General features: G+C 42.7%; 1 protein-coding gene across 2 annotated transcripts in view; it reads right to left on the bottom strand.

The window, feature by feature from the left end:
• ASPM (assembly factor for spindle microtubules) overlaps positions 1-21516 on the bottom strand; it is a 64263-nt gene extending 42747 nt beyond the window's left edge. Inside the window, exons 1-12 of one of the 2 annotated variants that reach the window (XM_032770896.2) lie at positions 21223-21516; positions 13240-13383; positions 11296-12637; positions 8276-8365; positions 6713-6859; positions 5828-6073; positions 5594-5661; positions 4802-4943; positions 4588-4718; positions 3635-3810; positions 3405-3550; positions 3233-3318 (exon numbers count right to left, since the gene is read on the bottom strand). In XM_032770896.2, the coding sequence (XP_032626787.2) occupies positions 3233-3318; positions 3405-3550; positions 3635-3810; positions 4588-4718; positions 4802-4943; positions 5594-5661; positions 5828-6073; positions 6713-6859; positions 8276-8365; positions 11296-12637; positions 13240-13383; positions 21223-21516 (3012 nt within the window). Of the gene's footprint in view, positions 1-3232; positions 3319-3404; positions 3551-3634; positions 3811-4587; positions 4719-4801; positions 4944-5593; positions 5662-5827; positions 6074-6712; positions 6860-8275; positions 8366-11295; positions 12638-13239; positions 13384-21222 lie in introns of those variants that run through there. The other variant, XM_075067851.1, reaches the window with a different exon arrangement.
• Positions 21517-26475: the final 4959 nt, after the last annotated feature.

The raw sequence follows: 26475 nt of genomic DNA, 5'->3' as shown, positions 1-26475 counted from the left end.
TTGGCTTCCCTGTTCTTGGGTGTAGGCCCTTGAAACCCCTGACGCTCCTTTTGGTTGGCCACATCCACAAGCAGAGAGTCCGGGGGAGGGTGATAATATAGGTGCTCATGGCCCTGGGAGGAGACAAAGTAGCGCCTTTCGGTCTTTTTGGCCGTAGGGACCAAAGAAGCTGGTGTCTGCCAAAGGGTGCGGGATGTATCAAATATTGTTTTGATCAACAGTAGGGCGACCCTCGATGGGCCCGAGGGAGCCAGGATGTCCATTACCGGATCTACATCCACCTCAAACTCCTCCACCTGGATCGCCAGGCTCTGTGTAGCACGTTTAAGTAGCTGCTGAAGCACCCGGTTGTCCTCTAGAACCAGTGCCGCTGAAGTTCCCGCAACCACCTCATCTGGCGTGGAAGAAGAGAAGATCTTTTGCAGGGGATCTTCCTCGCTACCCTCAGCCTCCGCAGGGTCCTGCAGCACACAGTACTCTGCGTGGCCTGTGCAGATATAGGATGCGGCACCATGACAGGTACCAGGGTCAACGCCGATTGACGAGGCGTGCTGGGCAGTGCCTGCGGCGTCGAAAACATGGCCCCCATTGGTGCCGGTGTCAGTTGTAGCACACTCCTGTCGGACGGCGGTGCCAGTGGTGGAGGCATTTGCGACGAAGCCACCGACATCGAAGAGACTGACGCAGACCTGGGGCGCGGATCGTGCACCTGTCCCAGGGTCTGACGGTAAGCCCAGGGAGTCCAGAATGGTTACTGGGAGGGTGGTTGGCACTTCTGCTGCCACTGTGCCAGGTAAAGTCGTTGGCTTGCCTATGAAGCCAACCTCCTTCTCCTTGATCTACTGGAGTGGTAGGATTCTGCTTCTGAGGTTTCCGAATATGAAGACCAAGGAGGGCAGTACCCACTGTTGCTGGGGAGCGGTGCCGCAAGGCCGGGGAACACTCTCTTTGCACCAGTGCTGCCGGAGCGGTGCGGGGCAGGGACCGTGGCATCATCATGGCTGGCTTGCCCTTTGATTGGATCGGGGGTCGGGTAGTCCCTGGAAGCTCTTCCCTCTGTCGCAGGGAGGCAAGCACTGGGAGGCTTAATAAGTCTGAGGCCCCCTCGAACGCCTCCGGCATCGATGGGAGGTGCACATGCTCACTGAGGTCTGGGGACCTAGACTGGTCTGGACTCAACTGTACCCCCACGGGGGCAGGAGTCAACGGGACCTTGCGAGGATGAGGCTGTGGCACGGCTTGTCCCACCACACTTGTGGACACCGCCGGCCCTTTAGGTCCTGGTGGGGTGATTGGCCAATCACTGGCCTCTTTTTCGTGGGCACTGGTGATGGTAATCGGTGCCGCATGAAGGCCGATTTTCTATATCCCGATTCTCTCCGGTGCCGGGACTTAGAGTTCTTAGACTGGGCCTCCTCTCCTACTAATGGTGCCGGAGTGCTGCGCACCGAGGATGAGGTGCTGGGTTGGCAGGCTCATGTTCCAAGTCTGGCTGTAAGGCCACCTCCATCAGGAGCACTCTAAGTTTCTGCTCTCTGTCCTTAAGAGCCCTGGGACAGAACCTCTTGCAGATACTGCATTGGTCTCTTTGGTGTCTCTCCCCGAGGCACCTCAAGCAGGAAGAGTGCAGGTCACTCTTCGGCATAAATTTCCCGCAGTCTGCGCAGAGTTTAAGCCCTGGGGACCCAGGCATGCCCCAGGACTGGGCGACAATTATGTTGGGGGGGAAAGCCCCTCCAACAGCTATTAACTAGCTTACAACTAACACTAACTATAAACTATGAGAAAAAGAACGAACTATATACACTTAATAGAGACACGGTTAGGCTTGCTTCAAGAGCAAGAAAAGTTCTAGCTAGCCATCACCAGTAGTAAGAAGGAATTCAGGGGGTGGAGGGTCCGTGGGCCCCTATATACGGCACCGTGGAGGCGCCACTCCAGGGGACGCACAGGCCAATCCTACGGCGCTGCTAGGGGAAAATCTTCTGGATCGCTTGCATGCAGCACGCACACACCTGCGTGGAATGGACATGAACAATCACACGAAGAAGAACCAGTTGTTACTTCAGTCCAGATGACAGTAGCCAAAACCAGATGCTTTTAAAATAAAAACTTATAGGGAAATTTTCTACCTACCTGGATCAATGGTTAGTTTATACACTGAAACCATGGTTTTTTTGTTTTTTTAAATCCTAATACAATTGTGGAAGTGGTCATCTACTTAACTAATTAGAGAGACTTTGGAACTCCCCCAACATCTTGTTGTTGACAGATACAAATGAATAAATTCATTTTCTCTGCAATATTCTTCATCATTCAATTGCTCCTTTAGCTTCCTGATAATTCTGCAGCAGTATTCTCTTCAGGATTCTTGCATTAGATATTATATATAATAAAAAAAAGTCTCTGGCTACTTGCTTTTCAGATTCTCTCCTAACTTACATCTTATGTCTTACTTTCCATAATGTATACTCCTTCCCATTGGATTCACTTAAGCTGGATACACAGTTTTGAAGAATAGTTTTTTGGTTCAAATGACCTCTTAACCTTGTCATTAAACCCAATTCTTCTACTCTGTTTCCTTCTTCCATTTAAGGCTATACAAAATCCTTGACTCAATTACAGGTACACTAATTAGCCTTCATACTAAGTCCTAAGTCTTCAGTTTTTCCCAGTTTGATCCCAGAGACATATGGTGGAGTATGTTAGGTGGAAGAGCCACAGCTCTAGAATTCACTTCCTATGATTGTTCATCAAAGGAAATGTTCCTCAAGTGTTTGGAAGTGGTTTTAAATACATCCATCTATCAGAGCTATTTTTAGTAGCTCCAAGAGAATTCCTCAGCAGGCAGCAAGAAGTTAATTTCTGTGGCCAAATTACCTGACCATTGTTATCACATACTTAACCTTTGTTATAGTATCTGGCACAAACACAAAAGAAAATTCTATGAACAAGTGTACAAAACCTAATTAAAAGGAGTTCTGAATTGTATTACATTTTAGAACCTAGCTCAATGTAGCTAATAGTTATAAAGCACTTTGAACATACATTATACAATCACGTCTAACCATGAGAATCCACAAAAGATCATTCTCATATGGGTCATCCAGCCAGGTCAATCCAGACTTGATGATTTCAAAGACTACAAATTCTTTGTTTCAAGCCATGCATTATCTCCTCTCGTTGTAATTTCTTAAAATTCTTTACAACTACACACAACTTTATACAATACCTGGAAAGCAAAGACAATTTTCCACAGCAGTGCTAAAGTTCGCTCTCTGTGCCTGTCCACAATATCCTTAGACTCAATTGAAGCACCTATAAATGAAATACAACACTGATTAAGATACGTATTTCTGTTCTTCAAATGCGTAGTTATTCTAGCACTACTTTTCAATTCTTACCACACTCATCTTTCAACTGAATTCCCCGCTCTTTAAGAACATGAAGGGCAATATCAACATTATGCATCTTCTGGAGACGACTTATTGCAGGAAATCTTAGCTTCTTTGAGAGACTCCAGTCTTTTGTGAGAAGTTCCATTGTTCTCCTAACAATAAAAAGATTACATATTTCAGCTTACAGAGGATTAGACAAATACAGATAGTCATAAAACCATTCTGAATCAACTTACACAAGACGAATGCCACATTGCAAGTCTACAGCTAGATTTGTAACAGCGAAGTCAAATTCATCAAGTGGTGTCTGAACATGACTAACAGGTAATCCCAGGAAGCCAAGATGACGGGAAAGGTCACCTTCACCACTCAGGAAGTCTCTTGAAAATGCCAGTAGAACATCTTTACTATTCTAAGGGGAAATAAAATAAACTTAGACCAAGTGACCATTTTGATCCCTTCCCCCAAATGCCTGGAGCTTTATTATTTGTCATTTAGTACTACACATAAGATACCAAAATTCAAGTACTTAAATATCTCTTCATGGCATATAAACTGTGTCCACAATATTATAATGCTAACTGGTTTCTTAATGACTGCTTTCATAACTTCCTTAGCGTACAGCAAAAAAACAATCAAGCTGCCGTAACATTAGCTAATACCTGTTCTGCATCCTGAGTAATTCATGAACAACTTTTTCTTTTTATTTATTCATGCATTTAACTCATTAAACAGTGTTGCAATCTAAGTAATAGACTCCATACGATTTTTATACCATGACATCAACTGACTAGAGTAAAAATGGTTTTTAGTTGAACATAAATGAGGCTATTTACTAATCAAACATCTAGCAAGACAGACTGTTCCAGAAAGCTAGGCTGCATGTCCTAAATATTGTAGGACAGCCCTCAGATAAACTTTTAAAATGCAAGAGGATTTAACTTCAGATGACAAATACTGTGGCAGAGCAGTATTGAGTCTCAGAAAGAGAAGGAAAGCTCCTCTATACTACAAGGCTTTTGAGCTCTCCCTATAAATTATAGGCACTTCAGAAGTCCTGATGGTAAGTCTTACATAGCTAGTGACCTCCTGGAAGATTTGCTGAGTGTGAATAGTACTAAAGTCTTAATATTAAAAAAGCAACTTTATATTATATGCATACAAAGTCATATTTTCAAACATACTTCACCTTGAACTCTGCATTCTTGCAGAAAAGGCAAGGGTCGTGGTCAATGATTCTAGACTGTTTGGCATGATCAAGAAAGCAAACTAACAGCAGCAATTTTTTCAGTGTAAATTTAGACAAAGCTTCTTCATGACCTAAAAATATTAAGTTCATAAAGATGTTATTTATGAATGCAAAGTTAAATGCTAAAAAGTCTATTTTAAAAAGAAGTAGTTACCATCCCGATAAAGGTGAGGTACAGTGGGGTGTCTGTACTCAGCTGCTATATCGGGGTTCCAAAGCAGGCGACTGAGAATAAACATTGCCAAGCCCATAATATCACTATTACTCTCCAAAGCAATCAGTTCTCCATAAATAGTCTAATGGGAAAAAACAAAAAATAAAGGAAACTTTAAAGTTAAAAAATGCTCACAATTGTATCGTTTATTTCTTTAGATTTTCAGTAGGATCTATTCAAAATAAATAGAAATACACTATTTAAGAGTTTCTCACTAGCCAAGAAATTAGTAACCTAGCCCATTTTTTTGAACACAGATTAATCTGCAAGACAGTAAACAATGTTTCAGTCCTAGTTTTATTCCAGAAGGTATCTCAAATGCAATGCCCATCTAAAAAGTTAAAATTAGTATCAATGTGATCTACTGGCTCTTTGGTGTCTGGAAAGCGTTCTCTGCTTCCATCGGGAGCTCCCCAACCAGTCCCAACATAGCTGGCTGCAGTATAGTGGGAATGTGTTAGGCGTCAATTTCCTACCAACTACTGAAGGGTAACGTTACTTTACCAACAGCAAAGGAGCACCAGCCCAGTTCCAGAGTACTCCTCGCAGAAAAGCACTTTTAAATTACCCGATGAAATATTCTCTTTTCTAACAAGACAACCATGAGTTAAAAGGAAATATGAAATTGTTCTGCTAATAAACTAGAGCTGCCTGCCAGCTACAGTTGAACTTGAGATCCACTCTTGGCACAGGCTTTACAAGAATAGAGTATCCATAAGAAGCATTGCTTACTTCCAGACCTATGCGTAGCCACAAAGGGTTGTAAGATAAAAGCCAGTTGAGGACTTTCTGTCTTTCTCCTGAAATGAATGCAAAGTATGATATGTTAAATTCAGCAAACATTTTTAAACCATATTTCATTGTTACAAAGCCACCTGGTTAAAAAGTTTTTCTACTCTACTTGCTACACTTACAATTCTATTTTACCAAAAATACTAAATATCAACAACATTTGTACATTCTTACCAATATCCTTCCAGAGATGCCTATCTTTCCGAACTAGCAAACGTCTAGTTTCAATCTCAAACTCCAGTCTCTTAATAGCTTTAACCATTGTTTCAGAAGTAAACAAACGGCATGCAGCACGTCGTAGTTTATTCAACCTGCATCGAGCAGTATAAGCTCTTAGGGACATTTCTTCTTTTGTTGGTGCTCTAGGAACACTGGCTTTATGATGATTTTCTGCTCCCAAGATAAGTGCAGCTGCATTTACTAATTGAAAAGAGAGTAAAAAAGAAAAATAGGTCTATATATCTGACATAAAGGTAAATTAGCATCTGTTTTATAAGATTTCATTATTTTTGCTATTTCTATTTAAATGCACACTAATACACAGATGACATATCTAGTATAATAGAACTCCACATGACAAAAATCAAACTTCGAGACCATACACTTTCAGTTAAAGAACATGGAAAAAAATACAGAAGCATATAAAACTTCAAAACAGCATTCAGAATTCAGTGCAACCTCTGCTGAAACACAGATACCCAAATGTTAACGCTACAGTTCAAAGTAGCTCTGAAAATAGGGATGCAAACTGAATTTCCTTTCATTCCAATCTCAGGACAGAAATTCATGAAGGGAGAAGGGGGGAATGCAGAGGGAATTAAAAAAAAAGAAAACCAACCACCTCTTGATATAAAAATTACCCTTATTGAAAAGTTACTTAAACACACACACAGATAAATTAACGAAAGCTTAATTAACACTAGCTTTTAGCTAGTGGTTTCATTCATCGTATACAAGTTTAATTAAAAAACCTCCTGGAGCAAATTTTGCCTTATATATTGACATTAAAGTGTTCCCATGATTTAGCAGAAGTGCACTATTTCAAATTACCTACTTTACCTTGTGAGCTCTCTGTTTTTACAGTAAAATCATCAGGTGTAAGTATGAAATTCAGCCACCAGGTAAAGCCTCGCTGCTGCTTTTCCTTCCAGCGCTCATCATAGAACATGTTTTTAGCAGCAAAAGGCATTGGATGCCTAGGAATGACTTAAAGGGGGAAAAAAAGATTATCTAAATAGACAAAGTTTAATTTAAAGTTATTTATGTTTTTTTTCCTAAAAATATGTCATTCTTCACTTTAACTTGAGTGACTCGGAATTATGAGGAAAGTATTTAGAGACCACATGCCACTTTTATTGTACTTGCTGTCACCTTCAACTAATAAGTTCTTCAAGACAAGGACAGTTATTGGTATGTCAGTTCATACTATTATCTAGTGCTTTATCAATATTAGCGGTAATGGTAAGTAGCCTAGTGCTTTTAAGTATACTGAAAAACCTTTGAAGCATTATTTATCATCACACTTGATTCCACATATCTGCTCCATGAGTGTATTCAGAATCACATCTGTTTACCATAAAACAAGTTATTAACAGAGGTGAAAAAAAATCTAGAAATAAGGGGCTACATTGTCAAGGGGACTTAGGCCAGGTCTACACTGGCAATCGCGCGACAAACCTTTTGTCATTCAGGGATGATAACCTCCCCGAGAGACAAAAGTGTCAGTGTGAACAGCACACTGTCGGCAGGAGCGCTCTCCTGTCAACAACGTGAACACTGCTCGTCGCGGGTGGAAGTAAAACAGAGGCTAACACTGACCAACTGTCAGCGACACAGCTGTGTCACTAAAAGCTATGTAGTGTAGACAAAGCCTTAGGAACCATTCACACAGCCCCATCCCCTTTATCTCCACTGTGGAGCAAAGACTTGAACCCAGGTCTCCCATATCCCAGGTATGTGCCCCAACTACTGAGTTAGGGAGTATTCTGGGTTAAGGATTATTCTCAATCTCTCCTGCTGAAACTGTTCCACTTTGCATTACTAATTAAATATTAATTGGGCCAGAAAGTGAGAATGACTCTGCAGCCTGGATGTTAGAACACTCCAACGGGATGTGGGAGAGTCAAATTCCAGTCCCTGCTCCAATTAATATTTTATACAACATGAAACTGTCTCAATACAAAAGACTGAGAAAGACCCACCTAAAAATTCCCCATAGCCAGGACACTGACCTGGTATACAGGAGACCTCCTCTAGCATGTGGACTTGAGCCTGAGACTCCCACATCCCAGAATAGTGTTCTAACCACTGAGCTAAACGTTATAAGGAAAGCATCATCACACTACCACCTCCTCCCCACCATTTTGTGGCTCCACCCCCAACCCCCCAAAAACCTGTTTCAATATTATCGAAACAAACTTTCATTTTCAGCTTATCAAAACATTTTGATTTTTTGGTTCAGTCATAACTATCTGGCAAAGTCTACATGAATTCGCAAGCAGTTTTGGATCAACAAGAACTACACTTTTCACAAAAACTATTAGCCAAAAGGTTTGTCCAGTTCATTTATGACATTCAATTCAAGAAAAATTCTGACTTCATAGATATGGTAAACCTGTTTACCTGTTTTTAATGGTTTTACGAAGGTCAGCTGAGACTGTGCCACACCATCAATTGGTTTAGTAGTTTTGTTGATAGTTCTAGACAAAGAACCTATAAATGTTAACAAAATATCAGATGTCAGGTGGGGAAAAAAAAACAAAAAACCCTTCAGTGATAAATAGTTGAGACTACCACCAACAAGCAAGCAAGGTGTAGTTAAGGATTATAGCCTTGACTCCATTCTTTACCAACCCTGTAAATTATGGATAGGGGTATAACATGCTCTGAAAGATCATCGCTATAGAAAATTCCTTAACTCTAGCTGGTATAGGTTGATTAGAGGTTTTATTTTTATCTTTAAATTAGCATCCTTCAGTGTGTTTCAGGAAAAGAAAAAAACAATATTTCAATGTCTTCTGTGATGGAGAAACATTAATTCTCTAAATGCTATGTAAGCATATTATACATAAGTTTTCTGGCTAATGAATGCTAGAAGAATGCAGATAAATTGCTTTGCTTTGCAACTGTAAAGAGTGAAAGAAAAAATTGAAGCATAAGTTGTCTGTTAAAAAACACTAATGTATTCCATGCTTCCTCATCACACTGAGAAAAAAGTATTACCTGTAATTGTTCTCAGAAGATACACATCCTAATGGACTACCACTTTAAAAGTCTATTACCAGCACAAGGTATTAATTTCCAAAGTTCAAAATTCTAAGCCACTGGCATCTATCTGGATGGTTTAGTGGGTAGGGACCTAGCCCAGGCCATGGGACCTCCTGGGTTCAACTCCCTATTGTGACACAGACTATCTATGTGATCTTGGGCAAGTTGTTTAGCCTCTGAATCAGTTACCCATTATAAAATGGGATTTTACCTTGTGTTCATCACTGAAGGAGGCAGGATATGAATTCATTCTGAACTCCTGTGCTGTTCCAGAGCCAAGCACATTCAGCATTCATGTGAACACATTGCTCAAGAAGAACAAGGCTTGGTCTCAGATAAGTTAAATTGGGTAGGTGTGTTTCAAAGATATATTTCACTAGTGAAATGTAGCTTTATTTAGGCTGGGGCAAACTGTTCTCTCGTCACGCTTCTTCTGTGCTGTTATATCTGTATAACCCTATGAAGACCATGGTGAACATATTTTGAAGACAGATTGCAGAGATATAATAGAGCAGATTTTCACCTGCAAGAACCTTTACAGGCAGTTATACAAGGGCAGGAAAACCCCGTCCTAACTTTCAGCTCCCATGGTGAGTTTGCACAACGGATAAAACTTGGACTCCTTTTTTAAGAAATGGCATCATGAGGGTCACTTGTCAGAGCAGATGTATATTTTAAGAAAATTATAAAAAGTGTTAGCACACCAAAGAGAGTTATACTAATGTGAGACTGCTAAATGAGCCAATTGCAAGAAACCCAGTGAGCAGAGAACATGTAGAAATTTATGGCGCCAGAAATGCATTCACACCTGTGAGCCATTGTGAATAGTCTTTCAGAGAATATCAGCTGAGACATTTAAGCAAACTTTTTGAAATGCATTAATACTAAGTATTTGCATTTTTGACAGTCACATTCCATGCTAGAGTTTCCACAGCCCCACCAAAGCTCATCTTGCACTTCCTCTCCCCATCTTAAAATCCCCTTGTCATAAACAGATAGTAGGAGTTAATAGAACAGAAGTACTTTATAACTCTTTTGACTGTAAAGGGTTAACAAGTTCAGTGAGCCTGGCTGTCACCTGACCAGATGACCAATCAGGGGACAGGATACTTTCAAATCTGGAGAGAGGGAAGTTTCTGTGTGTGCTGTTAGAATTTGGTGGTTGTTCTTTTTGGGTTCTGAGAGTGACCAGACGTGCAACCAGGTTTCTCTCCAATCTCTCCAATACAGGCTCTTAAGTTCAGAACAGTGAGTACTAGGTAAATAAGGCGAGTTAGGCTTATGTTTGTTTTTTTTATTTGCAAATGTGTATTTGGCTGGAAGGGGCTCAATTGTGCATTTGGCTGAATGGATTTTAATTTGTACTTGTATACTTAGGCTGGGAGGGTATTTCCAGTGTCTATAGCTAAAAAACCCTGTACCTAAGCCATCTTAAATTTACAAAGATAATTCTTACTGTTTTTCTCTCTTTAATTAAAAGCTTTTCTTGTTTAAGAACCTGATTGGTGAATCCAGACCAAGTCCTCTGCGGTCTCACCGGAATAAAAAAAAAAACCAGAGAATTGGTGGGGAGAAAGGAGGGAAGGGGGAGAGAGACAGACTAATTTCTCTCTGTGTCAAGATTACTCTCTCTCTCAGGAAGAGTCTGGGAGGGGGAAAGAGAAGGAGGGAGGAAGGTGAATTGTCCTCTCTGTTTAAAGATTCAAGGAGTTTGGATCACAGTGATCTTCCAGGGTAACCCAGGGAGGGAAGCCTGGGAGAGGCAACGGTGGGGAAAGGGTTTACTTTCCTTGTGTTAAGACCAGAGGGTCTGGGTCTTGGGTGTCCCGGGCAAGGTTTTGGGGGGGGACCAGAGTGTACCAGGCATGGAATTCCTGTTGGCTAGCGGCGCTACAGGTTCTAAGCTGGTAATTAAGCTTAGAGGAATTCATGCTGGGACCCCATCTTTTGGACGCTAAGGTTCAGAGTAGGGAATTGTACCATGACACCCCTTCATCTACCACCTCTATCCAAATGTCTTGCCTGTTGAAATAAACTGGTCAGAACCAAGGCTTTGCTCCACAAAGCCACAGGAAACAAATCTAGTACTTCCCCAGCAATGTTGCTAAATATGACAAGTCTTCTAGCACACTACAAGACTATTTAGCAGATACCAGTTAAGTGACGTCTGCTAAATGAATGCAGACAGTGTATTCTATAGCCAAGCTTTATTGCTACCAGACAACTTGAGAAGTTGCTACAGTATCATCATACTTGCTGCAGAAAGAGGTACGGAAATGCTGAGTTCTAGGGGGCCCCTTATAACATTTTAGAAAAATAGACAGACACTTAACGTTATTTTCTTTCACTAGAGAATACAAATGAAAAATGCTCACCAGCTTTCTTTCTGTGGTTTAGTTTCTCTCTGCTTATGTGCTTAGAAACCGGTGGTCTTACAGTAGTTTTTATTTTACTGTCAACACAAGATGTAAAGATTCTTTTGGTTTCTGTTTCTTCCACATATTCTGTAACTGTAGCCTTAATATCTTCCAAGCGTACTTCATTTTTCCTCTTACGACTATGTAAAGTAGATCCAACGGAAGATGCATGTATTTCATCTTTGTGACATTTGGTTTCATCTGAGATGGGATCTATAACTGGAAGGTTCTGGAGTATTTCTAACTTTGAATGTCTAGGAACCATACTTACACCTTCCCTTATCATATTAAGAGATTTTCTAGATTTTGGCTTAGTTGTCATCATTCGTTTTCTTTCAGCAGGAGACAACTTATTTTTTATGACAGTAGCAGAAAGCACAGGACGTTTTTTCGGTTGTTCTCTTTGGGAGCAACTGCAAATCTGAAGAGCCTCATCAGAAAGAGGAAAACTGAGATGATTTTGTTCAGGTTTGGTACAATGAAATAACTGAGATTTCACTACGGGCGTCTCATCAAGGACGTTATTTGGAAACTTATGTTCTACAGATACACTTATGAACTGCATTTCTTCATTTTCTTTCTGTTTTGAAGATGACTTCTTTGTGATACAAGTCTCCATACTGGAGGATAAAGAGGATGGTGAAACAGATACGTGGACTTGAGACACTGATTCTATAGCTAAGTTGTCTTTTACAAACTGATCGGGTGACAATATGGGAGCAACTTGCTCTGCTACAACTTCTACATTAAGTTGATAACTGTCATTTATAAAAGAATCTGGACTCAAAATTCTCCTTTGACTCAAAGAGGAATGCAAGGCTGCTTTCCATTCCGGAGCACAAACAGGAGAATGTGTATTTGATCTGTGTGCTTGTACTAATCCAGAAGAACTGTGTATACTTGAGGATTTTATTTCCTCATTAGGATAATGAAGTTTCTTGATGTTACATGTGTGTATTTCTTGCAATAATTCATCATTTACCACTGTACCAAGAACTGAGTATGTAGTAGATCTTCTCATTGAAAGAGGTGTGCAAATGGTATCATGATGTTCTTGTAATACAGGACTGATAGGAGATATAGGTAACTTGTTTTCTAAAGTGATAAGCGAGTTTTTTGGGGGGGACATGCTACCTCGTATCACATCCAAATTTTCACAGGATTGGAGTGGGCTTTTAACTGTATCTGTTTTTTTGGAAACACGAAAAGTTTTGTTAACATTGGAATGTTTTTTCTTAGCTCTTGTAGAAACTGATCTTTCTGAAGTATTTCTCTTTTTAATAGCATCCCAAAGACTCTTCTGAAAAAAAAAAAAAAAAAAAGGGCAGGGAGTTTCCAAAGTAGCTTTTTTTTTCTTTTTTTTAAATATAATGCACTTATATATTCATCCACATAGATAATGAATTGATAGCTAACAGATAAAAAAAATAACAATCCAAAATTAAAAACATAGTTTTTATAAGTTATTTTGAATAGATACACACTAAAAAAGTAATACGTAGCCACATGCTCTATGCACTTATCATAAACTTTAAAATGCCCACATCAAAAACAACACACCAACATAGCTGAAGCACAGCAATACTATGCAATATAATCCATAATCAAACCAACCAGGAAAATAAGCTAAAGCCACTTTTCTACTCCAATAATTCACCCTTAAGATGTTCTACCACTTTCAAATGGGAAAGAACAACTTTGCAGCGTTCACCGGACTTGGGCTATTTCAGGTTAAAGGAGAGCAAATTCCAAGTTATTGAGGGCTCCTACTGAGGATACCCATTCAATAATTCATCCACGTCTACACTAGTAGAAACATTTGCTACATTGCAAAATTTTGACTCACAAACAAGCAACAAATAAGACCAAAATAATTAGTGTAATTAAAAATACATTTCTTACCTTTTTCTTCAGAGGCTGCTCAGCAACACCCAGCAACACAGCCTGATGTTTTACAATACCATTAACAATAAAAGTTACCAGTTCTCGGACTTTTCCTTCTTCTAATGGCATCCATGTTATAGAAATAAAGATTCTTTCTCCAGACTATGAGAGAATGAAGCGGTAAAACAAAAACATTGTAAGGACATGAAAATATTTTTAAGAGAATCGATCATTTAAAAAAGAAGCAGTGAACAAAAGTGTTAGTGTCTGTGAATGCTTTTAAATAAAATGCTATATAAATGCTATTTAGTATGGCTTACATTTTCAGCCACTGAGTGCATAAATATGGATTGGTGTCTCTAAATTTATGCACCCAACTTTAAAGATGTTGACTTATTAGATGAATTTAGTTGTTATGATGGAGGACAGGTGAGAAAGTACAAATATACAATACTGAGGTCAGGAGATAGAATGGATATAAGAAGAAAGGGATGTGATTTTCCTAGAGTCATAGAATATCAGGGTTGGAAGGGACCTCAGGAGGCCATCTAGTCCAACCCCCTGCTCAAAACAATACCAATCCCCAGACAGGAAAACCTGCTGTCACATTATTGACTTGAACTGGGACCATATAGATCATTGTTGCAACCAAGATCCTGTAGTGGCACCAAAACTTGTATAATGGGGGTGAAATAAGGTATCTAAGACAAGGTTATTGTTTGCTGGTTATGATTATGCTGTCTATATGTGTGTATCATTTTTGTAGTTGAAGTTATGAATATTGGTTCTATACTGTTTGTATTTCAAACTTATGCTATGCGTCTAGTGTGTCACCCCAGACAAGTTGGTGTCCGCTCTGCCTAGCCTGCTTGATGGCCCATTAAGGACCATCAGCTACACAACTGACCTATTGAGAGAAGGTAGATATGCCTTGTAACTCAGCAAAGTATGCAGGAACTTGCCCATGTGACTCCAGACTCCATTTTGCTGTAATTTTCCACAGTAAGAACAAAGAGGTGTTCTTACACCTGGAAAAGACTATAAAAGGCTAATGCCTCATCTCCATCTCATCTTCAATCTTGCTTCTTACCTCTGGAGGGACTTTGCTACAACCTGAAGATCTAAACAAAGGACTGATGACCCATCCCAGCTACGGATGTACTCCAGACTTGATTTGAATCTGAAGTTTATTCTATCGCTGCTACAAGCATGAACCAAGAATTTTACCATTACTGTATGTAATTGATGCCATTAAACCAATTCTTGCTCTCATCTATATCTTTTTCCTTTTATGAATAAACCTTTAGTTTTTAGATTCTAAAGGATTGGCAACAGCGTGATCTGTGGGTAAGATCTGATATGTATATTGACCTGGGTCTGGGGCTTGGCCCTTTGGGATCAAGAGAAACTTTCTTCTTTTACTGGGGGTATTGGTTTTCATAACCACTTGTCCCCATAATGTGTGGCACTGGTGGTGATACTGGGAAACTGGAGTATCTAACGGAATTGCTTGTGTGACTTATTGTTAGCCAGTGGGGTAAAACCAAAGTCCTCTCTGGCTGGCTGGCTGGCGTCACTTTAGAGATGGATAAACTCCAGCCTTGAGCTGTAACTGCCCTGCTTTAAGCAATTTGTCCTGAATTGGCACTCTCAGGCGGGTCCCGCCAGAACCAGCATCGCAAAGAAATAATTTTAGCAGGTGTAACATTATTAGCTGTTAAAAAGATCAGTACTTCATTCATATTTTGTAATACATATATTTTAATGCTTGTGAAAAGGGCTATATGAGAGCACTGTAAGCAAGAAGGTGAATTACAGACATGCAAGAGTAATATTGTTAAATATCCTAAATAACGATCAGAATGCAAGCAAAATTTTAAATAAGCATATTTAGATTTTCTAAGTAATTTTGTTCTCATTTAGCTCAAATACCCAAGTTCTAAGTTCTGTGTTGATTAGAGCAGATAGACCAACAAAGTTATTGAAAAATAATGAAGATAGTATCCTTCTCATGTGTCAGTAGCTCAACTTTGAGATGGTGCAGGGGATTAAAATTAATTCATTGAACAGTTTGAACTCAGGGAAGATCCTTGCCAAACACCAGGTGAGCTACCCAACTGTACATTTTGCTGCTCTGCTGACACTAACACCAGTAGGGTGAAAAATGCCAGTTTCTATCATTACCATTTCTGTACTTTCGCTCTGATATTTGAATCAATATAGCAGCAAAACAGGCAGATGATGATGGAGAGAAACAAGACAGCAGTGTGGAAAACCAAAGACTGGCATTATGTAATGCCTGAAAATCTCATTATACTTTGCTGGTCCTTGTAGCAAAAAAAAAAAAAACCAACAATAATAATAATCTGGCCATACATCTTTTTATGCTAAAAAGGTTCCATACACAATTAACTCATTTAACACATTTACTTGCACTACTGGTAGTAAACTGTGGCAGCTGTCACTTTCTCAGAAGATTCTGCTCCCTATACTGAATATAGATAAATATTGCTGTCAGGAGAAGGGGCTTGCCAAAATTTCCTACCTGCTGTTACAAAGATACTCCTGGGAGAATGCTGCACCAAAAAATTAAAAATTCCAAACACAATATTTTAAAATTCTGCATATTATATTTGTCAAAATAACCACACCAGTTTCAATTATTTTTGGTCATTTATTTCAAACTAAATGTCAGAAAGTATGTCTGTAAAAATACAGATAACATAAAAGATTCAGGAAATGTTTTTTTGACAAATAACTAGGATTCCTTACTAGGTCATATCAGACAAAGTCACAACCCCATCTGTGGTTCTTCCCACTGGGAGCTTGTGTCTAGCAGTGACCAAAACAGCCTTATGATTAAATTGTATGATGTTTTATCTTAAGAGTAGGAACAGCAAAGAACACATACAAGAGATTGAGAAAGACCTACCTCAAAATGCCCATAGACAGGATGCTGTCCTGGTATATGGGAGACCTACTCTAGAATGTTTTATCTTAACAGTAGGACTAGGAAAGCATAAATTTTTCAAAACACACAAAAGGCAACACATGTCTATCTTACCTAAAGCCTGAATGTTCTGAAACAGACATAGGTTAAGCTTCCTGGAGACACCTACCCCCTGCAGAGTTGATTGGTCAGTTTCTCCCCCTTAACTATCTGTCCTCTTCTAGAGCGAGTATGTCTTTAAACCATTCTGAAGCTTTTGATACTCCTCCCCCTGACAGGGCCTGAGCCAGGGCATGGAAATGAACGCATTGCTCCTGAGCATATTGGGGGAGGGGAGGTTATCCTCCCCCTTCCCTGGCAAAGCTGATCGCAGATTAACTCAGTCAAGGTTCATAAATTACTACAGGCAGCTCCAACTCCATCACGCCTGCACAGGGCACGTAACCAAGGGATGTTCAGGGAATCCACCGAGCGAGGTTTGGCTGTTCAACAGGTGCCCACACATACACTAGTGTACGGGGCAGGGGCCCTGGTGAGGCAGTGGCTTTGACAGCACACAAGTTTGGCACCCCAGGGAGGGGGCAGCAGTGATTTCCCTACCCTCCCCACTGAATTTCTCCAACACCCCCTCCCCCCCCCAGTTTTGTGAACTTGTTACATGCCAATTTAGTGACTGTTTGGAAATTTGAATTGAAATTGAAACATTAACACACACTTTAAAAGCATATACAGTGTGTGTTAAAATACGTGTATCTGAAAAAGTTTAATAGATTTGAAAACTATGAACATAGACTAGCTTCCTTATACAGCTATTTCTTTTTTATGACAATGTCAGTGCATTCATTTTGGTGATGTTGGCTAACCTAATAATTTCAAATGATGATTTGTAAGCAAAGTCTAAATGAGCTCTCCCTGACAGCTAGTGATGAGCTGAGGGGAAAGGCTTCAGGACCAGATTTTATTTATATTCACACCTAATCTACCTAGGTATCCAGCAAACAGAGTTGTGTTGCCCAAGTGATAGATTTTGCCTGAGGATGGGTTACAAAATCACTTGAATTTTTACATAAGAATGGTCATGCTGGGTCAGACCAATGGGCCATATAGCCCAGTATCCTGTCTTCCGACAGTGGTCAAGGCCAGGTGCTTCAGAGGGAATGGACAGAACAGGTAGTCATCAAGTGATCCATCCCCTGTTGCCCATTCACAGCTTCTGGCAAACAGGCTAGGAACATTCAGATCATGGTGTTGCATCCTTCCCCATCCTGGCTAATAGCCACTGATGGGCCTATTCTCCAGGAATTGATCTAGTTCTTTTCTTAATCCTGTTATAGTTTGGTCTTCACAGCATCCCCTGGCAAAGAGTTCCACAGGTTGACTTCAAGTTGTGTGAAGAAGTACTTCCTTTTGTTTTTGTTTGTTTGTTTTTTTTTTTTAAAACCTGCTGCCTATTAATTTCACTGGGTGAAAGCTAGTTCTTGTGTGATATGAAGGATTAAACAACAACATTTCCTTATTCACTTTCTTCACACCAGTCACGATTTTATAGACCTCTATCATATCCCCCCTTAGTCGTCTCTTTTCTAAGCTGAAAATTCCCAGTCATTTTAATCTCTCCTTCTGTTTCATATCCTTAATCATTTAAGTTGCCCATCTCTGTACCTTTTCCAATTCCAATTATCTTTTTTGGGATGGGGTGACCAGATCTGCATACCGTATTCAAGGTGTGCATATACCATGGATTTATACAGAGAACATACGATATTTTCTGTCTTCTTATCTATCCTTTTCTTAATGATTCCCAGCATTGGGTTTGCTTTTTTGACTGCCGCTGCACATTGAGTGGTTGTTTTCAGAGAACTATCCGCAATGACTCAAAAATCTTGTTCTTCAGTGTTAACAGCTAATTCAGACTCCATCATTTTGTATATATAGTTGATTGTTTTCCAATGTGCATCACTTTGCATTTATCAACACTGAATTTCATCTGCCATTTTGTTGCCCAGTCACCCAGATTTCTGAGATCCCTTTGTAACTCTTCGCAGTCTGCCTGGGACTTAACTATCTTCCACAGTTTTGTATCAGCTGCAAATTTTGCCACCTCACTGTTTACCGACTTTACCCATTTTTCCACATCATTTATGAATATGTTGAATAGTAATGGTCCCAGTACTGACCCCTCAGGGATACCACTATTTATCTCTCTCCATTCTGAAATCTGAATTTATTTCTACCCTTTGTTTCCCATCTTTTAACCAGTTACCGATCCATGAGAGGACTTCCCTCTTATCCCATGATGGCTTACTTTTTCGAAAGTGCAATGTTAATGTAAACACTATTTTTAATGAAAAAAATTTTTTTTTTATTTGTTTTTTGTTAGAAATCTAGTGACTGTTATTGTGTTTTTGGTGTAACTTGCATTAAATCTGACAAAACATTTATTTTATGATATCTCATTTTATATGTTATAACAGAGTCAAAGTGAATTAAATAGAATTAAGAAAATACAACAATTTTTCCACTTAAAGGCCTCAAAAACTAACAAAGGTGAGAAACATCAAGACCAAAATTATATCAACATCTGAGTTGATGTGGATAGGTCAAGTGATACATCTACATCCAACAGCTCAAAGCACAATCACAGCTACTACCGAACAGAACGGTGTGATCTCTAAAACCTAAAGGGCAGATCCAATGTTTGTCGGTCACAGTGTTCCCATTCTTTTGAAGTTACAGAAGTGGCATACTGGGTGCACCTTTCTAAAAAGCTAACCAAGAGGAAAGTTCCATGGCTATAATTGGTAAAAGTGGAGGAGCTTTTGTTTATCAAAACCGATCAGTAAATCCATGCTGACAAACTACGGAAAAGGCTGCAAGCAACAGGCCTAGAGTGCTCAAATGCAGAGCTTACAAGCATTCAAAGCCAATTTTGAAGTACTGTAATGGGCTGTTGAAGAATGTAGAAGACACCCAGTTCATGTGAACAAAATGGCTGTGGATACTACTTTCTATTTAAGCAAGAGATGCCAACATACAAACTGGAGGCCGAATGTTCCATGTTCATGGTCTTTGTTCATCCTGAAGTTGAACACTGGGTTACTGAACAAGCGCAATGCTCACTATTTCTGCAGAAAGCTCAACTGTGGTAGAAGCTGTGGTTTGCACCAGTGAAAGACTTTTCAATAGTTGAAATGTGAAAGAACTCAACACATTCAAAAATTGCATTCATGGTGATGGAAGCACGATGCAAATGGGCATAATATTAATCATGTTTTTATCTTCTGTCGGTCAGGTCAGTACCGACTGACATTTTTAGCCTGGTTCAGTATATAGAAGACACATCAGCTGCATCTGTGACAACCCACATCTTAGAAGAGTTAAATGCTTGTCAATTGGACCCCAAACAGATGGCTGTTTGTGCATCTGATGACACTGCAAACTTCTCTGGAAGACATGGTGGAGTACAAACTTTGCTCAGAGAAAAGTGTAACCCTAATCTCTCCTATACACACTGCAGAGGCCATCTACTCCAACTAGCACTAGCACGAGCTGCAGAATCTTCAAAAGACATATTAAAAGCTATAAATTTCAGGTCTTCATTATATTCTTTTTTCAGCAAGAGTCCAAAAAGATTGAATATCTTGGAAACTATAGAATATATCTGGGATTGAAGTTCAGATTAGTCCAATCTGGGAAAACCTGCTAGCTTTCTCACGAGCAATCCTTGGCTCTTATCTTAAAATTACTCTAGCCATTATTACTGGCTTTGGAAAGTATCTACCAATATGAGATGGATCTAAGTAGTGAGGCTGGTGGATTACTTTTGCTACTACGTTCAGAGAAGACTATTGCCATTCTCCCTGTCGTAAGTCTATTGTTGAGGCAACAAGTCCAGGCATCTGCTACAATAGTAGATCTTTGTCCAGCAATAGAAGCTACATTTGGCTCAGAGAGCTATCCACTGAAAAAGTACTGGAAGAAGCAAAGACTTCAGTCCAGAAGTTGACTAATGAAGGCATTTATATTGAATCCTTAAGTGACGACAACAAGAAGTGTTTGTTAAGACAACTGAAAAAGTACACAGACCTGATTCTTAAAAAACTACCACAGCGACTTCTAGATTCTGCTCAATCTCTACGTAGGTTTTACAGATGCCTGGCCTACAAAACACCAACAGTTGAGTGAAGTGAGGCACTACCAGCAATGGGGCTGCCATGTGATCAGGACAGAATAGAGAATTTGAACACAGAGTGGAATATCATACAATGAATGAATGAATGAATGATTGATTTGACTTCAATTTCTTTTTTATCATCACTAGTGGCTCGACCCAATCTTTGTGTTCTTTTTCCTGGTATGAAAGTAGGAATTCATCTTTTGCTACTCCCAGTCATAACAGCTATAGTTGAGCCTTCTTTTTCATCACTGAATAGAATTTTGTGTTCTGAAAGAAGTTGCCTTCTGCTTGACCATGTGAATGAACTATGGAGAATATCAGTTGAAAGAATGGAAGTACCAAACACAGGAGAAGCCACCAAAAATGAACGCATTGCATTCAAGAAGTTCATTAACAGAGTCCTGCAAAACTATAACAAGAACCCAAGAAGGATACAGACGTACTGTTTCATACAAAGCTTGAGTAGCCAACTTTAATTTGTGTGATGATTTTAACACAGGAGTTAAATCTAATAAAATGGTCATGAAACATATTTTAGTTTTTACTATGGTGCCATACAGCCCACCTTCACAGTCTCACCCCTCATGAGCCCTGACATACACACACACCCTGCAAATCTGAACACCCGCCCCTAATTTCAATTCCTGGAGAAACCACCAGGGGCAGGACAAGGTGGGTAGCCCGCAGCCCGCTCTCCCGGAGACCCCTCGCCCAGGGAAGGCAGCAGCGGAGCCTGCGGCTCTGCCCTGCCTCCAGCACCGCCCCCACGAGCCCCTCCAGACACGGGGCTGCCAGGGGCGCCCCGCAGAGGTGTGGTAGGGGACGCGGAGCCGTGCGGGGCAGCAGCTCAGGCGCTCCCCGAGCCCGGCCATACCTGGACAAGGAAGCGCCGGCGCTCCAGGCTGAAGCCCGTGGAAGGAGCCGGGAAGCGGTCAACAGCCACATCAACCTCCTCCAGGTTGGGGTTGTCTACGGCCAGGAGCCGGGTGCAGGAGGCGCCGGGCCGGAGGCTGCCGAAGCTGAGGAAGGGCGGCCGGGAGAAGTGGGTGAGAGTCAGCACGGCGGGGTCCTCCTCCTCCTCGTCCCTGCCAGCCCAGCGCCGCCTCCGCCGCCCCGGGCTCGGTTCGCAGGCAATGGCGCCTCCCCTGCGCAGCAGCTCTGCAGCCATCGGCGGCTTGTTGCTGCTGGGACCCAGCGCTGCCCAGTCCCCGCGCAGCCCAGAAGAACCACACGAGCCGGCCTCACGAACACAAACAGGCAACACGGCACTAACCGCCCCGGCCAACCATTCAAACCCAGCGCCACCGCCAATCCCCAAGCGCCCCCACGGTCCGCCAATCCCCACACAGCCCTGTCACATCCCGCCCACCAACCAGCAGCGCAGCGTCTCTTCCAGGCCACCAATCGCCATACAGGGCCCACCCTCCAGCCCCTCCGCCAATCAGAACCCGGCGTTTTATTTAAACATCAGCTCGGAGTTGTTTGGCTGGAGATGAGCTTCCCGAGAGTAGCCTTTGCTGGCGGGCGAGCGCCTCGCTCAGAGGGCGGGACAGGTCAGGCAGCGGGCTGGCTCCCTCCACGCCGCTCCCAGCACAAGGCGGAAGGAAAGAGGATTCCCCGCGGAGAATTCCGTGTGCGTCATGTTTGGGGCAGTTAGCGTCACGCCCCTCCCCCACTCCTGACTGCGTGACAAGCTGCTATTGCCACCCCCCAAGTGGCTGACAACCAGCCGGAGCCCACTCCCGTGTGCCTAGGTGCTGACTCTGGGCCCCGCTCCACCCCCTCCCCCGCCTGCCCACGGCTCGCTCCTCTCCACCCCCTCCTCCAAGCACCTCTGCCTGTTTGGTGGAGAGGCTGGTCACACTAGAGACACAAGGGGCGTGAGGTGATCTCTTTTATTGGACCAGCTTCTGTTGGCAGGTGAGACAAGCTTTGGAGCTGTCACACACCTCTTCAGGAAGAGCAACTCTGTGAAAGCTCCAAAGCTTGTCTCTCTCTCACACCAACAAAAGTTGCTCCAATAAAAGAGATTCCCTCACTCACATTGTTGCGCTGATTTCCTGGGAACAACAGGGCTAGAAGAACACAGCATACAGAAATGCAGGATTCACATAAACAGCGCAGTGAGCGTCATACCAGGGCACTATTTTCAGGATTCATCTTAGCATAATGTCATCATTACGCCAAGAAATAGCACTACCAGCACAATGAGATGAGTATAGCCATGTGCGCATGCCAAGAATTCACAGTACAAGCACACTGGGATCCACACAGCAGGACAGTAGTGTCGGATTAGCTTTCAGTTTAGTGAGGATACGCTCAGGGACTGAGTCCAAAGGTTCAGCTAAACACCAGGGCACCGGCAAATAGCTGTACTAACAGCAGGATCTACAGTGGCCCAATAGGAGGAGTTACATGTCAGGACATTAATTCCCAATCCCAGTGCAAGGTAATATGGGATCCAGGCACCAAGTCTTTAGTACCAGAATTTGTACTCCCAGGAGAGTGAGATGGAATTATAGAAGTTATAGGGGCAAAAGCCCTCTGTGATCATCCTGGCTCAGTCCATCTTCCTGCCAATGCAGGGCTGATCCTTACTAGATGTTTTGTCCAGTCTCCTCTTAAAAGTCTCAAGCCTTAGAGTTTCTAGCTGACACTCTGTACCAGGGGTTCTCAAACTGGGGGTCGGGACCCCTCAGGGGGTCACAAGTTTATTACATGGGGGGGGGTTGCAAGCTGGGGGTCGGGACCCCTCAGGGGGTCGCAAGTTTATTACATGGGGGGGGTCGCAACCTCCACCCCAAAAACCTGCTTTGCCGCTAGCATTTATAATGATGTTAAATATATAAAGTGTTTCTAATTTATAAGGGGGCTTGCTGTGTGAAAGAGGTCACCAGTAAAAAAGTTTGTAGAGCTACTGCTCTATACCTTGGGGGAGTAGTGGTCTGTGCTCTGTAAGCCTCATATTCATCATTTGTATATATTCTTTATATTTCATATAAAATATGCCATGTAAGGTATCATGGGAAAGGTTATGATTTGCTGAAACCCACTGTTCTGTGGATATATGCATATCATTAAAGTATATGAAATTATGAGATTGTGTTGTATGGTGTTAATGAAATATGCTGCAAATTTGGGAGTAGCCCAGCAGGCAGGGCCGTCCTTAGCCATAGGCAAAATAGGCAGCCACCTAGGGCACCAAAAGGTCTGGGGCACCAGACGGGAAGCAGTGGAGCATGTAAGAGCAGAGCTGCAGGGTCCTAGAGAGAGCTGAATGCAGCACAGTCTGAGGGAGGGGATTGGCTGCTGGGAAGGGCTGGGAGAAGGAACTCACCTGCAGGGGTGGAAGGTTATATGGGCTCGAGCCGGTGCTCAAGCACCAGGAATATTCAAAGCTGGGGATTGTGCTCCACCAATATTTGGAGCTGGGGTTTCTCCCCTGCCCCCTCCTCGAAGCTTCCCTGCCTGAAAGAAAACAGCCAGTGTCTCTCCCTTTGTTTGTGCTGCTTTTGCCTAAGGCTATAGAGATCAGTGGCAGGTAGGTAGGCCACGGAGGGAAGAGGGAGAGGGAGGGGAGGGGCACACTGCTTGGGACATCTCTCCAACCACCCCATACCGGTGGCAGCAGCAGGGGTGTGGAAGCCACACAGGATGGCAACCCCCTGCCCGGTACCCATCATAGGGGAGGCGTGGGCTTTCTGCCTAGAAGTCCTAGGACATTCGTGACCGTGGCTTCAAGAGTGTGCACGGGGTAAGGGGGGGAGGGGTCCTTCTTCGCCCTGGACCTTGCTCCAGTAAGGAGGGGGATGAGTCTCTCCCAGCTGGGCACCTGTCTGCATCCAAGTTCCTTATCCCCAGCCTGCCCCACCCAGAGCCGCTGCCCGCAGCGCCCAACCGAGCACCTGCTGCAGGGTGAACCTCATCCACCCATCACAAGCCCTCACTTGACGTGAAAAACGTGCAACCCATTTGATGGTCAGTTGGAGTATCATTGTTGACACAAATCTTGATTATTTACATGCTTTAACTATACAGGTGTACAAAGTGGGACGTTCTATAAATATAAATGTGCTTATCTGAATCTACATATCGTGTGGGTGCCTCATGTTTCCCTATGCATTTCTCAGAACCATGGTGATAGGTGGTGATTGTGAGAGCCCTAGAGTGCAGTGTATGCCCTCTGAACCGAGAAGGCGACAACCCTGTCTCTGGCAACTGATGGCTCTTGGTCACTCCGCAAGGGCCAACGAAGGTGTGGAGGAAACAAAGTAGATCAGGGGCTCCAATGCTGGAAAAGAGACAAAGCAGAGGAGGATGAGTCAGTGTTGTTGGACATCAGGAAATCGAAGGTGTGGAGCGGGAGTGCTTTGGACACTCGCCTAACGCAGTCGGACTGGGGGAGCATCCTTCTCTGAGGCAGACTGTCTCCAGAGAAGACGCTTACACTCTCTGTCTGACTCAGAGCATTCAGCATGCCCAATGTGCGCTTTCCACACGAGTGTGCCAGGCACGGTCTGGGAAACAGAGGTCCTGCACAGAACTCTCAGTCAGACGTGACTCTAGCAGCCAGTAAATACAGATTATAGACGAAGGTTCACAGTCTAAAACAAACTTGTAGGACAGAAACAGGACTCAGGTCATTGGAAGGTGGGAGCACGACAAGTTCGGCCTTCCCATTCTTCCAGCCAGTCCAAACTGACCTCCCCCTCTAGCGGCTTTGTCATTTCTGGATCTCTATTGTCCGCACCTTCAATTGGCACTTGCGGGGGAAACTGAGCACCCCACACATATTCAGGAAAACATTAGAACATCAACTTTTCATAACAAGTCAACAAAATACTATAAGTATATTGAGCAGGCAAGTGCTGCTCTGACTTTCACATTTATTGACCTTGTATTGGTGGTGCCGAGCATTGTGGCTTATTTTAATCGCTTACAGGTGTGCAGCGGGGAGGTGGGGCGGCGGGGGCACACATTTTGGGCACCAAAATATACAAACTGTGCGCTATGCTACCATTGAGTGGACTCTTTCACCGGTGAGGGCTGTCAGGGCTGTGTGGGTGGTGCGGGGGGGGGGGGAGGTGCGTGCCTTACCTGCAGGAATGAAGTGAAGAGTAACATCACGTCGCCAGGCAAGCCAGGATGGAGGGTCACAACACGCGGGTGGGATACATACAATGTGCGAAAAATCAGGACAGGAGGTGGGGTAGGGTGAGCAGATGCTCACTTTTATACGGGACAGTACCTATTTGTTGGTCTTTTCTTATATATGGCTTTCTATGCCTCCCGCTCCTGATTTTCAACTTGCTATCTGGACCTATGGGGGTATGCTGCCTAATAAACACAGCCAAATGTTAGACTGGCTATCAAAATAGGACATTGGATTCGGACCCTACGTAGGGAGGCATTCTCCCCGACGCGAGTGATCATCATCCAGGGGGACGTCATAGGCAGATGAGCTGCTGTGGTCCATGGGTGCCGCTGCTGGATAGAGCTGGTGGTAATTCACCATGGTCGGTGGCTGCGGTGGTGCCCATTGCATGTGCTGGACCTGAGGGTTTGCCTGTGTGCCATTGATCCACCAAGAGTGGATTTGGGGTCCTCATTTCCACTATCTCTCTCTACTGCAGCGTTGAATCCAAGGCGGGGGTAGGCCAGCATGAAAGCAGTACTGTTTGCCATTTTGATGCATTGAGCAATTGTTGCCAAAAAGCTTGCTAAAAGTCCTGATTCAGTTCAATATATTAATATTTTAAAAAATCAATATCTTAGCCAAAAAACAGAAAATTAAGCTGTTGGATGATTATTGTGAAAGTTGGTAGGGAAGGAGTGGGCCAGTTTTCGTAGAGAAAAAAAAATGTGCTGACTTTCTATAGCGTTACTGCTAATAGAGCCCTACAAGCTGTAAGATGCTTCATCTCCTTACTAGTGTATAGAGCAGGGGTGGCCACCTACGGCACCGGCAAAGGTGGCACGTGGAGCTCGTTTTGTATGACAGCAGTGGTGGGCTGAATGGAAGCCATCTGGCTCTGGGATTCCGGCTGCTCCCTGCACTTGGGATCACCAGCCCTACTCAGCACCCGCTCGCTGGCTGATGACCCCCACGACCCAGGCTGGCCGAGGC

The sequence above is a fragment of the Chelonoidis abingdonii genome, chromosome 7 (genome assembly GCF_003597395.2).
Source record: "Chelonoidis abingdonii isolate Lonesome George chromosome 7, CheloAbing_2.0, whole genome shotgun sequence".
NCBI lineage: Eukaryota > Metazoa > Chordata > Testudines > Testudinidae > Chelonoidis > Chelonoidis abingdonii.
Note: the sequence above shows the minus strand (reverse complement) of the source record. Positions and strands in the feature narration are given on the sequence as shown.